The following is a 16,460-nucleotide window of genomic DNA, read 5'->3' as shown; positions in this document are numbered from 1 at the left end:
TAGTATATACAAATCCTGCAACCTTGCTAAATTCACCTATTATATCTACTGGGAATTTTTTTTCAGTTTTCTTGGGATTTTCTATATACACAATCATATTGTCTACAAATAAAAACATTTAAGTTTAACATCTTCCTTTCCCATCAATATTCCTTTTGCTTCTTTTTCCTGCCTTATTATATGGACTAGTAATCCAACAGAATGTTGGAGAAGTAGTAAGAGCAGACATCCTTGCCTTATCCCTGATCTTTGGGGAAACATTCAGTCTTTGACCATTAAGTGTAATGTTAGCTGTAGATGTTTCATAGGGGTCCTCTATCAGATTGAGGAAGCTTCCTTCTATTTCTAGTTTATTGAGTGGAGTCCTTTTATGAAGAATAGGTATTGAAATTTGTTAAATATATTTTCTGCATCTATTGAGATAATCATAATTTTTCTTCTTTATTCCATTGATGTGATGAATTACATTGATTAATTTCCTAATGTTAAACCAACCTTCATTCTGGAATTAAAAAATTGTACTTGGTTGTGATATGTTACCCTTTTTGTGTATTGACAGATTCCACTTACTAATATTTTGTTAAGGGCTTTCTCATCTGTGTTTACAAAAAATATTGATCTGTAATTTCATTTTCTTATAATGTTCAACTTTACTCATATTTAGAGAAATATAAATTAAAAACTACAGTGAGATACCATTTTTCACCTATCCAAATAGAATTTTGAGGTACAATAAATACACTCCATTAGAGAAGTTTTAAGAAACCAAGTACTCACACATTGCTGGTGGTAATGCAAAATGGTACAAATCTATCAGGAATTTTGCAATATCTAACAAAACTAAGTGTATATTTACCTCTCGACTCAACAATCTGACTTCTAGGAATTTGCCCTGAAGACACACTTCTAACAGTATGAAAATACGATATGTAGGATATTCATTACAGCATTGTTTGTAATTGTAAAATATTAGAAACAACCCAAAAGCCCATACATAGGGCAGTGGCTGAATAGCTGTAGTACATCTACCCAGTGGAATATTAAACAGCTATAAAAAAATAAAAATTAAAAGTAGGAGCAAAATTACTGAGCTGATTTCCAAAATATATTGTTAAGAAAGCAAAATACAAAAGAGTATGCATAGTAAGTATATGTATCTTTTTGTAAGAAGGGAGAAATTTTTAAATGTACATGATTATCCTCATTTGTCAAAAAAGTTAAGATAAATGGCAAGTTAAGATAAATGGCAAACTAATCAAATTGCTTATGTACAGGGAATGGCTGGGAATGGGCTGAAAAGAAGAAAATGTAGGCCAGAGTAATACTAGTGGTGGTGTTGGTGGCATAATACTTCCAAGTATACTTCTTTGTATAGTTAAAACTTTAGGAACCACATTAATGTTTTATATTCTCAAAAAAGGAAAATAAGTTAACAAGAGAGTTGAAAGATATATCAACAAGGGAGGGCCTAAGATGGAATACAGATACAAATTAACCTGTGTTTTAATAACATAACTGGAGAGAAGGAAGGGGTGTGAGGGAGAACAAGCCCAAGTAACTTTTTTTTCAGTTTTTATTTTTAAATAATTATGGATTCATAGGAGGCTGCAAAAAACAAAACAGAGAGGTCCTATGTATCTTTCACTCTGTTTTCCTCCAGTGATTACCTCTTACATAACTATAGTACAATATCACTAACAGGAAATTAACATTGGTACAATCCATAGAACATATACAGATTTCACCCATTTTATATGCACTCATTTGTGTGCAATGCAATCACATGTAGATTCATGTAACTATCAGCACAATCCAGATATACAGAACTGTCTCATCTCCACAAGGATCCCTTTCCTTTTATGGCCACACCATCCATCTTCCCCAATCCCTGGCAACCACTAATCTGTCCGAGTAATTTAAAACATAGTATTTGGACTAAATACTCTCAGGCTAAAGAGAAAACGAACTGTAAATAAATATTGAACTCTAGTTAGTAGATTCTTTTTCACAGAGGTATGAGTTAACAATTCAAAAACTATCTTATGTGTATTCTAGGATTAAACAAATAAATGTATTGTGGATAATGAAAGCCAAGTTTCTTATGGTCAGAGAAGAGAGTTACACATATGAAAAGGGGAAAGGATAGAAGGAGCCCTGTGGTGCTAGATTGGAATTGGAGGTATCAGTATGAACTTGTGGTTTCTAACAAATATAGATAGATAAAGGAATAGATATAGATGTGTGTGTATTCATACATCTTTTTCCTACCTCTACCCACTGAGAGAACATAGAAATAATTACACCTTAGTAGCAATAAGCTCACCTAGTACCCAGACATTTGTTTCTAAATACCAATTTACAGTAAAAGAAACCAGAGTTTCTTGAAGAAGAGGATGATTGCACAGCTAAGGTAGGGAAAAATACAAGATGAACCTGGAACATCTTGTGCCAGGAAGTAAGGAAATGTTCAAAGGATGTTCAGAACATGGTAGGTTAAAGGGCTTCTACTGACCAAATCTGGGATAATTTAGGCATCAAAATAAATATTGAGAGTAAAAGACTGTAACTATTAAATAAAATAAGAATCTATGATTCTAATACTGTCAAGAAGGAAGGAAGAGAAGGGATGTTCTTCCTTACAGTTGAAAGCCAACTAATAAATGTAAAAAGAAACAATGAGTTAGGAAAAAATGCCACTTGACAACCATCATAATAGTTAATTCAGGTATGAATGAATATTAAAATGGTGAAAGTTTCTGGAGTATCAAGGTATTTTCATAATCTCAAGGTATATTGCCATAAGATATTCATTAATTATAATGGGAAAATAATAACTTTAGAGTGGAGGCATTACCTTAGTCACTAAGTGTTCAAAGTTAGCATTAACAATAAGACAAGTTGGCATCGTATGTCTTTTCATATGATGCACTGAGAAAAACAATATAATTCTTGCAATACTCTTGCCCAAAAATGCATAACCTCAATCTAATTGTGGAGAAATATCAGACAAATCCCAAATGACAAATAGTCTATGAAAAAAACTGACCTGCACTTTTAAAAAATGTCAATGTCATGAAGGACAAAATGAAGTTGAGGAACTGTCCCAGTTCAAAGTCAAAGGACTTGCAAAAACAGTCAACTGAATGCAATGTGTAATCTGTGATTTTCTTTTGCTATAAATAGCATTATGAGGACAATGAAAAAATCTGATTAAAGTTCTTGGATAATATAATAGCATTGCAATAAAATTAATTTCCTGATTTTGATCATTGTATCTAGTTATCTAAGAGAATGTCCTTGTTTTAGGAATTATACAGTGAAGTATTTAGGGGTAAATGGGCATGATGTCTGCAACTTACTCTCAAGAAGTTCAGAGAAGAAAATTGAAAAACAGAGGGAAGGATAAAGAAGATGTGATAAGCATTTGGTGAAAAGTATTAAGGGTGTTTGGGAATTCTTTGTACTATTCTTGCAACTCTTCTAGGAGTCTAACAAAAAGTTAATTTTTTTTAAAAAAGGTATATTTGTTGTAAATATAATATAATCTGGATTTTTTTAGTCAGCTGATAATCCCTGCCTTTTAATGGGAGTTACTTATTCTATTTACATTTAATTGTTGGTTTTATATCTGTCATCTTGCTTTTTGTTTCCTACTTGTCTCTTTTGTCCTTTGTTCATTTTTACCTCTTTTTCTGCCTTCTTTTGGATTAAGTATTCTATTATTTCATTGTATTTTCCTATTGGCTCTTAGCTTTTTTTTTTTCTTAAGATTTTATTTGTTTATTCATGAGAGACACAGAGAAAGAAGCAGAGACATAGAGGGAGAAGCAGGCTCCTATGTGGGACTCAATCCCAGGACCCCGGAATCACGACCTGAGCCAAGGCAGGCACTCAACCCCTGAGTCACCCAGGTGCCCCAGCTCTTAGCTTTTTATAATTAAAATTTCATTTTGACATAATTATGTATTTGCACTAATTATAAGTAATAATACAGAGAGATCCCATATACTCTTTACAGTTTCCCCAGTGATAAATATATTGCAAAACTATAGTGCATTATCACAGCCAGCATATCAAGATTGATACAAGCCAAGATACAGAGCCTTTTCATCACCACAAGGATTACTCACGTTGCCATTTTATAGGCATACACACTACCCACCCCCACCCTATGTTTTCTTAACCCCTGGCAGGTAAACTGATCTCCGTTTTTATATTTTTGCCATTTCAAGAATCCTTTTTTAAGATTTTATTTATTTATTTGAGAGAGAAAAAGAGAGAGAGTACAAACAGGATGAGGGGCAGAGGAAGCAGAAGATTCCCTGCTGAGCAAGGAGCCCAATGCATGACCTGAGACCAAGGCAAACGCTTAACCCACTGAGCATCTTTCTGCAAGGGTCCCTTTACATACCCAAGCACCTCTCATTTCAGGAATATTTTATAAATGGAATTATACAGTATATAACCTTTTGGGGTTAGCTTTTTTCATTCAGTATAATTCCCTAGAGATTCACTCAGGTTGTTATGTGTATCAATAGTTAATCAGTTTTTATTACTGAATAGTATTTCATGGTGGGAATGTACCATGGATTTTTCTTTTTAACTACCATTGAGGATATCTATTTCTTTACAGTTTAGGACTATTAGGAATAAAGCTGCTATAAATATTCATATATTTCACATAAATCTTCATCTGAACATAAGTTTTCATGTCTCTGGAATAAACACCAAGGAGTATGATTTTTGTATCATATGTTAATTGCATGTTTAGTTTTTAAGAAATACCAAACTGGCTGTACTATTTTACATCCTCACCAAAAACATATGTGTGATCCACTTCTCTGCATCCTGGCCAGCATTTGGTGTTGCCACTCTTTTTTATTCTAGCCATTCTAATAGGTTATGGTGATATCTCATGATTTTCATTTTTATTTCCCTAATGGCTAATGAATTTGAACATCTTCTCATGTGCTTATTGCCATCTGTGTAACTTTACTGAAATGTCTCTTTTTTTTCAGTTTCTAAGTGGATTGTTTGCTTTTTTACTGTTGAGTTTTGAGAATCTTTCTGTATTCTAGATACTACTTTCTTGTCAGATCTGTGGTTTGCAAGAATTTTCTACTATTTTGTAGTTTGTCTTTTCAGCCTCTAAACAAGATCTTTCACAGAGCAAAAGTTTTAAATGTTTATAGAATACAACTTAGCAACTTTTCCTTTTATGGATAATAGTTTTGTGCTAAGATTCCTTGGGATTTGTTTACACAGATGTGTGTCACTGTGTCATCTGCAAACAGGGATAGTTTTATTTCTCCCTTTCTAGAATCTTTATGCCTTTTATTTCCTCTTCTTGCCTTTTTGCACTGGCTAGAACTTCCACAACTATATTGAATAGCAGTGGTAAATGCAGACATCTTTGCCTTTTTTAATGATCTGGGGGAAAGCATTCAGTTCATTAATTAATTATTTATTAAAATATAAACCCATCTTTTTTTTTTTTAAAGATTTTATTTATTTATTCATGAGAGACAGAGAGAGGGAGAGGGGCAGAGACACAGGCAGAGGGAGAAGCAGGCTCCATGCAGGGAGCCTGACGTGGGACTCCATCCTGGATCTCCAGGATCAGGCCCTGGGCTGAAGGTGGCGCTAAACCAACCACTGAGCCACCCGGGCTGCCCCCTACTTGTTTTTAAAATAAATTTAAGAGATGATGTGGGGAGGGTCTTTTTATTTACACACCACAATACTGTGATTTATACTAAGAAATATATATTTAGTCTTCATCCCATTTCTGGCACAGAGCTCCTAAAACTCTTGGACTTCCTAAGTGAGAAGAGAGAAAAGTGTTTTTTATTATGTTAATGAGGTGACTTTTGGAATGTCCCTAGGGTAAGAGTGGGAGCTGGTTGTCCAGGAACTTTGTCCCAACCCCCCAACTCCTACCCCATCCACTCCTACAAGGAGGTGAGAGGGTCTGGGGATTGAGTTGAATCACAAATGATCAGTGATTTAATCCACCATGCCTATCTAACGAAGCCTCCATAAAAACCCAAGAAGACAGGGCTCTGGAAGCTCACAGTACAGTGAACACAGGGAGAATGACAGCCTCAGAGAGCTTGGAAGCTTTTCACCCCTTCCCACATACCTTACCCTATACATCTCTTCCATCTGGCTGTTCCTGTCCCTTTATAAAAACTGGTAAACTAGTAAGTAATTTTTTTTTTTTTTTTTTTTTTAGTTTTATGAACTGCTCTAGCAAATTAATTGAATCTGAGGAGAGAGACCTGGGAACCTCTGATCTACAGTCAGTCATCCAGAAACACAGATGACAATCTCAATGTGAGAGTGGCATCTGAAGTCAGGAGGGAGGGAGTCTCATAGGACCAAGCCCAGAGACCTGTGGGATCTGATGATGTCTTCAGGTAGAGAGTGCCAGAATTGAGTTAATTGCTTGATGGTATTACAAAAAAAAAAAACATACACGGGACCCACACAGTTACCATTTCTGGTGTTCTTTCTTAAAAATTCAAGTTCCATTTGGTGTCATTTCTTATCCACCCAAAGAACTTACTTTTTAAAGTACTTTTTGTAGTGCAGGTTTACTTGTAAGAAATCCTCTCAGCTTTTATCTGAAAATGTTTTTATGCCTTCAATGAGGAATGGCGTTTTTACTTGATGTAAATTCTAGGTTGATAGGTATTTTTTTTCTTTATTTTAAAGATGTTCCATTTTCTCCTGGTTTACCAATGTAAAGTTATTAGAATATCTAACTATTGTTCCCCTCTATGTCCATGGGTCTTTTTTCTCTGGCTGCTTTATTTTTGATTTTCAACAATTTGGTTATGATACCTACGTGTGATTTTATTTACATTTATCCTGCTTGGGGTTTACTAAGCTTCTTAAATCTGTGAGTTGGTTTTTTTCATCAAATTTTGAAACATTTTGACCATAATTTTTTTGCCCCAAACTCTCATCTTATTCTGGGGATTCAAGTGCATGTATGTTGAATTGCTTGCCACTGTTTCACAGATCAGCAAGGTTCTGATGTTTTCTATTTGCTTTGTTTTTTCTTGACATTTTTCTCTATTTCAGTTTGGATAGAGTTCAGGATCCCTGACCTTTGCTTTCACAGTGCCCAGTGTGCTATTAAGCCTATCTGATGGTCTTTTTTTTTTTTTTTTCTTTCTTCCCATTTCAAATATTATATTTTTCAGATCTGGAGTTTCCATTTATTTCATTTTTTATAGTTTCTGTCTCTCTTTGCTGATATTCCCCACCTAGTCACTCACTATATACATCTTAGTTGATTGGTTGGTTGGTTAATTTTGAACATTTATAATAGCTGTTCTAAAGGCCTTGTCTACTAATTCTAACGTCACTGGACTTTGTTTCTCTGGACATTTTGCTCCTGGTTATGAATCATATTTTCCCACTTTTTCCTATGTCTAATAATTTTTTGCTGTTTGCTGGACATTATGAATGCTGCCTGTTTTTTTTAAAGAGTATTGAGTTTTATTCTGCTATTTAATTGATTTGTTGGCAGATTAGCTTTTTCCTGCTGAGGGTTGTTTCTAGCATTTGTAAGGGTGCTTCTAAAGCAGACCTTATTAAAGGGCTTGAGTCTTGAGGCTAGTCCTTTTGGGGTCTCAAATGAAGGCCCAGGATGTTCAGTGAGGTCTCTCCACTCTGGCTCATTGAAACCCCAGTGTATCTCAGCATTGGGAAATCTCCAGAATCTCCAATCAGCTCACAACCCTCCAGTTGCTATTCTTTCTCAGCTTTTTGAGCTTCTTCCTGCACATGTGCCAAGGTCCCCTTTACACACATTTCTTAAACTCCTTCTCCTCCAACACAAGTTCCAGCCACCTCAGCTGTCCTGACTGCCAGTCTCTGCTCTGCCCAGCAAGCCTACTGCTTTGTGTTTGGGGCCCATATTTTCCTCTGCCTTAGTTAGAAAATGTCCCCCATAAGAAATCTGGGATAAATGTGGGGTTTACCACTTTTGTTTCCCTTCTTTTAAGAATAACAGTGCTTTGGGGATGCCTGGGTGGCTCAGTGGTTGAGTGTCTGCCTCTGGCTCAGGGTATGATCCCGGGGTTCCGGGATCGAGTTCCGCATCGGGCTTCCTGCGTGGAGCCTGCTTCTCTCTGCCTGTGTCTCTGCCTCTATCTGTGTGTCTTTCATGAATAAATAAATAAAATATTTTAAAAAAAGAATAACAGTACTTTGAAGCAGCTTGTCCAACGCCTGAAAATAGTTATTGCATATATTTCTCCAGTTTTATAATTGTTAATGACAGGAGGGTAAATCCAATACCAGGTGTTCTATGAATCTAGATGTTGACCTTCCTCTATATCTTGTTTTTGAAATTCAAATATCAATTGCAATAGATATTGTACCTCCATTTCCTACTATGGCCAATGCATTAAAATTATGTTTTTATCTTTTGTATATTTCTGAGTTTGCCACCTGTGGATTATAAAAGCAAGACAAACACAGGCCCTAGAAACAAAATTAGAAGAGAAGATACAGTTTGAAATAAAAGGTTATTGAATAGGAAAACTGTGTTGTGAGAGAAATAGGCCAAATACAGAGTAGAAATTTGACTTTTTAAAGAGATTTTATTTATTTATTTCAGAGAGAGAGAGTGCACATAAGTCTGCCTGAGACTCCCCTCTGAGCATGGAGCCTGATGCAGGACTCAGTCCCATGACCCACAAGATCCTGACCTGAGCTGAAACCAAGAGTTGGGTGTTTAACCAACTGAGCCACTCAAATGCCACTAGAAATTGGACTTAAAAAGAATTTGGGGAATATCTTGCAAGTGTAATCATTTGGAGTTCCTTGCATCAAAGAAGAAAACTTGTGGGGCACCTAGGTGGCTCAGTCAATTAAGCATCTGACTCTTGATCTCAGTCCAGGTCTTGATCTCAGGGTTGTGAGTTCAAGTCCTGTGTTGGGCTCCACACTGGATATGGAGCCTACTTAAAAAAAGAGAAGAGGGACACCTGGGTGGCTCAGTGGTTGAGCTTCTGCTTTCAGCTCAGGGCGTGATCCCAGGATCCAGGATCGAGTCGCACATCAGGCTCCGTGGGGGGAGCCTGCCTATGTGTCTGCCTCTCTCTCTGTGTCTTTCATGAATAAATAAATAAATCTTTAAAAAAAAAAAAAAAAGAATAGGGATCCCTGGGTGGCGCAGCGGTTTAGCGCCTGCCTTTGGCCCAGGGTGCGATCCTGGAGACTCGAGATCGAATCCCACATCGGGCTCCAGGTGCATGGAGCCTGCTTCTCCCTCTGCCTGTGTCTCTGCCTCTCTCTCTCTGTGTGGCTATCATAAATAAATAAAATTTTTAAAAAAAAGAATAAAATTTGTCAGAGAAGGTATAAAATGATTTTCAAATCACTAAAGAGATAAAATGGAGTTTCACAAATATTATAGACTTTAAAACTTTTGAATATGGTGCCTGGATGGCTCAGTGGATTAAGCATCTGCCTTTGGCTCAGGTCATGATCACAGGGTCCTAGGATTGAGGATTGAGTCCTACACTAGGCTCCCTGCTGTGCAGGGAGTCTGCTTCTCCCTCTCCCTTTGCCTGCCTCTCCCTTGCTTGTGCTCTCTAATAAAGAAATAAAATCTTTTTAAAAATAAAGAATATTTTTGAATAGTAAGGCAAAGGTTAAAATTTTTCATTTTGCTTTATAAACTTTGCTTTTATACGAATAATATATGTACCTGGTGCAAAAACAAAAGGAAAGGGAGAAAAGAAAAATGAATAGATACTTTGTGATTTATCATTTTTATAAATGGCAGTGAAGAACTTCCTATTTTTCCAAATGTTGCAAAACTACAAAGGGGCAAGATGTTGTAGGAGAAAAACCTCTTGGATTGAGGGTAGCTTTGTTCCTCATTGCTGCACCTCATCTGTTCACAAGCTATCTGCTTCCAGAACTGCTCTAACCAACAGACCTGACAAGGACTGACAAAGAAACCTATAAGCTAACACTTTCAGGAAGTCCAGAAATACAATCTGTGCATCTGAGATTTATAACATTCTTTTGGGAAGCTGACATTGCTTTTAGAACAATGAGCCACGTGGCTGGCTCAGTCCGTTAGGCAACTGACTCTTGATCTCAGTTCAAGTGTTGATCTCGGGTCGGGGGTTCAGTTTCCACGCTGGGTGTGGAGCCTACTTTAAGGAAAAAGAAAAAAAAAGACCATAGAACAATGAGCTAGATTAACCTTCCTGAAGCACAACTGCAGCTTTGTAGCTCTCCTTCTCTGAGACTCTGAATATGCTCCAGTCCACCTTTGCTGGTCAAGCCCTGCTTTAGGCAGAGTGACAAAGTCAAAGGCAAGAGTCCCTCTGCAACTCTCAAGTCCTAGACTTGAAATTTAAGAAGTTGCAATGCCCACAGCTGTGTACTTTTTACTTCTTTCTTTTTGTCCAGGTTTTTCCCCCTCTGGTGGAATGCCTCCTGCCTTGAGCTTTTTTGCTCCTGCTAGACCACTGTCCCATGCCTCCTCCTCCGTTAGAAGGCTACACGAGGTCCCCTGACCAAATGTACTCTCTCCTGTGTGTATCTCTGGAGCACCACAGGCAGCTCACATACAGGTGCACTGGCCCTGCATTTTATTTAGGTCCCCACTGCATACATTTGCCTCTATTCAACAATCAGCTTTTTGAGAGAAATGCCTTATTTGGTGTATCTTCATAGTTGCTGTGCCAAACAGTATCTGGAACATTGTGGACATTTAGAAAGATTTATTCTCAGTATTAATTATCTTACAATATGAACTTACTCTTTTTAATGTGTCCTAAACTTTTCCAAGTATCAAAGACTTTTCCCTCTTTCTGGCAGTTGTTAATTCATGAACAAATCCACCTCTGCCTCCTTCACAAGCTTCTTGTGAATATGTAGGCATCTATCATATTCCTTCTTAGCTATCTCTGTTTTAGGGCAAACATTAGAGCTTTCAGGGGGAATTGTGGTATATGTTACCTTAAAGTGATAGTGGTGATGGTTAGCCCTCTTTCTCTTCTCCACACAGGGAGATGTTCTTTACTACCATGGAAAGCCACCTTCTGCGCTGCAAAGTGTTAGAAATCATATTCCTCCACAGCTGTGAGACGCCCACCCGCCTGCCCTTATCTCTGGCCCAGGCCCTCTACTTTCTGAACAATTCCACATCACTGCTCAAGTGTCAGGTACATGCTTCCCCGCCTCAGTCAGGCCTAGAACACCTTCCCCTTCACCCTTGAGCATGTAACTGAAGAGAGCACCTCCTACCAATTGCTTTCACTTCTCCGCAGTCGGATAAAACCCAGTGGCAGACTTGGGACGAACTGGTTGAGCACCTGCAGTTCCTGTTATCCAGTTATCAGCATGTGTTAAGAGGTAAGCATGTGTTAAGAGGTAATTTGTTTACAAACAAGATTGTATGGTAGTCTCACAATGGCCATTATTATGAATTGAAGTTATGTGGGGGATTCTAATTTGTTAGCCGAAGTAAAGCATCGTTCCTTGGTTATAGCTATAAGGAACAAAGAATGGCATGTTTGGAATCACTGCTACAAAACAGAAGAATTCACATATTTTTGTTATGGCAGATAATACAGTGGTCCTTGCAATTATTAAGTTGTATAGGTAAACAGAAGTCATCATACCGTGAGAAGTATTCTGCAATGACCTGATTAGCCCTGGCATCTTACCCTGGCCCATCATTGCAGAGTGTCTGTCGGGTCATTTGTTCATTGGCTATGGACGTTGTAAACATCTGTCAATATGATACAAATCCAGAGCAAATCAGTGGCAAGGTAAAAGCGTAGCATACATCTTGCAGAAGCTGTAAGATACTCTAAAGTCTGTGAAAGTGGCTTTCCTTAAGTCCCAGGCAAAGCCAGTGATCAAGGAGGATCCAGGAAAGTTAGACTAATTAATGTTCAGGAAGTAAATACTGACGAGGGTAATAGAATAGCCGCTTCAAATGAGAATGATTTTATTAGCCAAAGATTAATAAGGCCCTTGGGAAAACTGATGTAATTATTAATTCTAAAAGGAAAAATAGTGACTTTCTTTGCAGATTTATTTATTTATTTATTTATTTATTTATTTATTTATTTATTTATTTTTATTTATTTGAGAACAAGAGAGCACATACAAGCAGGGGGAATGGGAGCAAGAGAGGGAGAGAGAATCTCCAGCAGACTCCCTGCTGAGCATGGAGCCCAAAGTGGAAATCATCCTACAACCCTGAGATCATGAGCTGAGCTGAAACCAAGAGTCAGGCACTTAACCAACTGAACCACCCAGGTGCCCTCCAGAATAGTAACTTTTTAGGGGAGAAAACATATTCCTCTTAATGTGATGCCCTGAGAAGGACACATCATCACTTAGGTGCTCTTGCCAAAAATCCATAACCTGAATCTAATCACAAGGAAACACCAGACAAATTCACCCGGAGAGACCTTTTACAAAATAATTGGGCTGTACTCTTCAAAAGTGCCAATGTCTTAAAAACACAGACAGACAGACAGCCCGGGAGGCTCATGGGTTTAGCGCTGCCTTCAGACCAGGGTGTGATCCTGGAGACCATGGATCAAGTCCCACGTCAGGCTCCCTGCATGGAGCCTGCTTCTCCCTCTGCCTCTGACTCTCTCTCTCTCTGTGTCTCTCATGAATAAATAAATAAAATATTTAAAAAAAATAAAAGACTAAGAAACTGTTCCAGATTAGAAACAAACTAAAGCACATTAATACTAATTGTAAAACATGATCCTGGATGAGCTCATGAACCAGGGAAAAGAAGCTATAAAGTATGTTACTGAAATGATTGGTGAAATTTCAATGGATTAGATCATAGTATTAAACTAATATTTAATGTCCTATTTTTGATAATGATCCTGGCTTATGAAAATAAATGTCCTCAGTCTTAGGAAATCCAGATTGAAGTACTAGAAGGTAGAGGACACAATGGTCTACTCCCTCTGAAATAGTAGGAGGGAAAGTACATATTTATACATAAGTATATGTAAATATATAAATGTATATATAAGACAAATTTTATATTTACTTGCCATGATCATGTTGAGGTTAATTTTAGCTCAGTAATGCCACTGGGGAAGGTACAATGGCCTTTATCCCCTCTCGGGTCTGGAACTGAGGAAGCTATTGTAGAGAAATAAAAAACAAACACTGAATTTAAGACAGATATGGGTTCGAATCCCAACTCCACCACTTACTCTGCTAACTTTATGTCTCTAAACCTCACTTTCTTCTATGAAGTGGGGACAGTAAAATAGAATTTCCAACACTGATTGTTAACAGATGGGAGAAAAAATAGTGAGGACTCAGTCCGTGGTAGTTGAATCTCAGGCTGCTTCTTTGCCCACCAGGAGTAGGCTACAAAATATCTTATGTTTCAGGCTCCTGTAACTAAAACTTCAAAGTGTGTCGTCAACACCATGAGATATGTGGTTGTGTAGTTTGTGTATTTTTTAGAACCCTCAAAGAAAGCTACATGTCCTTCTCAGAACAAAGCCCCAAAGGCAGATTCCCTGTTATATGTAGCCTCGTCAAGGTTTACATAATTGTTCTTTTGGAGATCAAACAGAAAGTTTAATATTAAAGCAGCCTGATTTTACTTAAAGTTCACCTTAACACTCCTTATTTACTTCTGGTTTGCTTCCCAGGGAATATAGCTGGGCCTTGGGCAATAGTGACTTAAGATGGAAATGGGACCCACTTTCATTCCAGAATCTTTTTATGCTTCTAACAAGGGAGAGGAAAGCCTTAGACTAGTGTATATTAACCAAGAATAAATGAGGTGTGTTCCAGCGCTATTTTATCCTTACCATTCTCTCCACTTTCTTTGGAAACTGAGAGTTAAGAGGTAGAAAAAAGTATTTAGAACCAATAGTTTGGAAACAATGTCCTCCAAAGACAGCTAAATGGTACCCTGAAATGGTCAGTATCCTTGTTAGTAGGCTTTTTACCATAAGGGCTTCTTAAGTCACCTCTGCCCTCTGCAAGTGGTCTGAGGACATTGTGGAAGACATTTGGGGTCAGCCTGAGTTGTACCATGGGTGAGAGAAGGGAGGAGGATGGGGAGCCTAAGCTTTGCTTAGGGGAACGTGTTAGCATGGGGAAGAGAAGAAGACAGACTAGGTAAGTTCGCATACCCAGACATTTGTAACCCAATAACCCCGTGAGGGTAGGGTGAGTATCATCCCCTTTTTATAGATGAGGAAACAAAGGCTGAGAGAAAAGTAGGTGCAGAGCCAGGATTCCAACCCAGGTCTGCTGCCAAAAGTCTGTGTGCAGCAAAAAGATGCTAGAGGGAATCATTAGGGGAGATTAGAGGGATAGAATCTCAGGAATTTCCAACCCCTCATTAGAAACTCTCTGTATATGGTGAAATTACTTCTGTACAAACCCTTGACCTTGGGGAGAAGTATATGCTGAAGCCCCATCTTCTGTAAATATTTCCAAAGGAAGCAAAGCAGCCCCACAGAGGCAGAGATGCTGGGCCACCCACTGAGCTCGCCTTCTCTGGCCGAGAGAATCAATCCCACCATACCCCAGCTCCATAGCCATGCAGCTCAAGTTTGAGCCTCAGCAAAGTTGCAAATTGCTTTATGCCATGAGCTCTCCTGACACTTGTGAATTTTTTTTTTTAACTTTTTTTTTTTTTTTTTTGGGGATCCCTGGGTGGCGCAGCGGTTTGGCGCCTGCCTTTGGCCCGGGGCGCGATCCTGGAGACCCAGGATCGAATCCCACGTCGGGCTCCCGGTGCATGGGGCCTGCTTCTCCCTCTGCCTATGTCTCTGCCTCTCTCTCTCTCTCTCTCTGTGACTATCATAAATAAATAAAAATTAAAAAAAAATAGTTTTTTTTTAATTTTTTATTTTATTTTATTTATGATAGGCACACAGTGAGAGAGAGAGGCAGAGACATAGGCAGAGGGAGAAGCAGGCCCCATGCACCGGGAGCCCGACGTGGGATTCGATCCCGGGTCTCCAGGATCGCGCCCTGGGCCAAAGGCAGGCGCCAAACCGCTGCGCCACCCAGGGATCCCGACACTTGTGAATTAATACCTCTTATTTTGAAACTGTGAATGCTTAGGAATTTAAACATCCAGTATTTAAAGGAAGAAAATACCTACTTTTCCTGAATTCCACTTGGCTAGACAGCTTAGGCAGGATGGCCCACAGAAGTCAGGCCTCAGTTCACGCTGAGGAGAGACACCCAGCCTTCCTACAAAGAGCCCTGTTCAGAGAGGAGAGAAAAGCAGATGCAGACAAGATGAGTTCAATTCATATATTCATCCAGGCAAGAGATATTTACAAAATGCCTTCTGTGTGCCTGGCTTATTGGGAAAACTTCAACGAATAAGACCAACATGACCCCTGCCCTCACAGAGCTTACTGTGAAGAGATTGACCCTAAACAAATAATCACATAACATATAATTACAATTAAAATAAATGCTCAAGGAAAGGAGAAGTGTACAAAAAGGCACCTAATCTATCTTTGGAGGGACCCACAAAGGTCTCTCTGAAGAAGTGGTACTTCACCTTGGATAAGAAGTATTGGTTGGGCTCCTGGGTGGCTCAGTCGGGAAAGTGCTTTTGGCTCAGGTCGTGATCGAAGGGTCCTGGGATCAAGCACCACATCCAGCTCCCTGCTTCATGGGGAGCCTGCTTCTCCCTCTCTCTCTCTGCCCCTGCTTCATGGGGAGCCTGCTTCTCCCTCTCTCTCTCTGCCCCTCGCCCCCAACACCCCTCTCATGCTATCTCTCTTTCATAAATAAATAAATAATAAATAAATAAATAAATAAATAAATAAATAAATAAATAAATAAAATCTTAAAAAAAAAAAACAGTGTTAACCATGTGAATAGGGCAGAGTTTTCCAGGATATTAAAAAATAGCATGTCCAAAGTCCCTGAGGCAAGAAGTTGCTTAGTGAGTCCAAAGAACGTAGAACAAGCTAGTAGACTGGAATATAGACAGCAAGGGGAGAATTGTACAAGAGGAGACTAGAATAGTAGATGGATAGGGCATGAAGGGCCTTCTGGGCCATGTTAAGGAATGTCAACTTGATTTGAAGAGTGAAGAGAAGCCATCAAAGTGATTTTGCATAAGGTTGCTCTGCCCGAGGTATGGCAAGTAGTTTTAGTTTTGCAGAGGACTGAGAAGGTCCTGGGAGGGGTCATGGTGGCTTGAATGTGGGCAGTGCAGTGGGGAAGGTAGTGGTTGGAACAGAAGCACTTTGAAGATCAGTTTGTCAGGGTTTGGGTGGCTGAGTCTGAAGTATGACTCTAGGCTTCAGCCATTGCTGGCACGGACATAAATGGAGAAAAATCTGCTGAGAAGATAAAAAGCTCAGTGTAACTGTTGGGTTGGAGATTCCTATAGTGATGATGATGATGATAAAATAATAATAGTTCCCTTAGGGGGTGCC

At 38.7% G+C, this 16,460-nt stretch overlaps 1 protein-coding gene across 2 annotated transcripts in view; it reads left to right on the top strand.

Annotated features, from left to right (window-relative positions):
* SIMC1 (SUMO interacting motifs containing 1) overlaps positions 1–16,460 on the top strand; it is a 77,335-nt gene that overhangs the window by 55,681 nt on the left and 5,194 nt on the right. Inside the window, exons 8-9 of one of the 2 annotated variants that reach the window (XR_007410194.1) lie at positions 6,236–6,419; positions 11,048–11,185. Coding sequence is in view for 1 of the 2 variants with exons in the window: in XM_025435207.3 (XP_025290992.3) it covers positions 11,048–11,204; positions 11,310–11,394 (242 nt within the window). In the remaining variant the exon portion in view is untranslated. Of the gene's footprint in view, positions 1–6,235; positions 6,420–11,047; positions 11,205–11,309; positions 11,395–16,460 lie in introns of those variants that run through there. The other variant, XM_025435207.3, reaches the window with a different exon arrangement.

This window comes from Canis lupus, chromosome 4, assembly GCF_003254725.2.
Source record: "Canis lupus dingo isolate Sandy chromosome 4, ASM325472v2, whole genome shotgun sequence".
Lineage (NCBI taxonomy): Eukaryota > Metazoa > Chordata > Mammalia > Carnivora > Canidae > Canis > Canis lupus.
The sequence above is the reverse complement of the archived record's forward strand: the minus strand, read 5'-3'. Positions and strand labels throughout refer to the sequence as shown.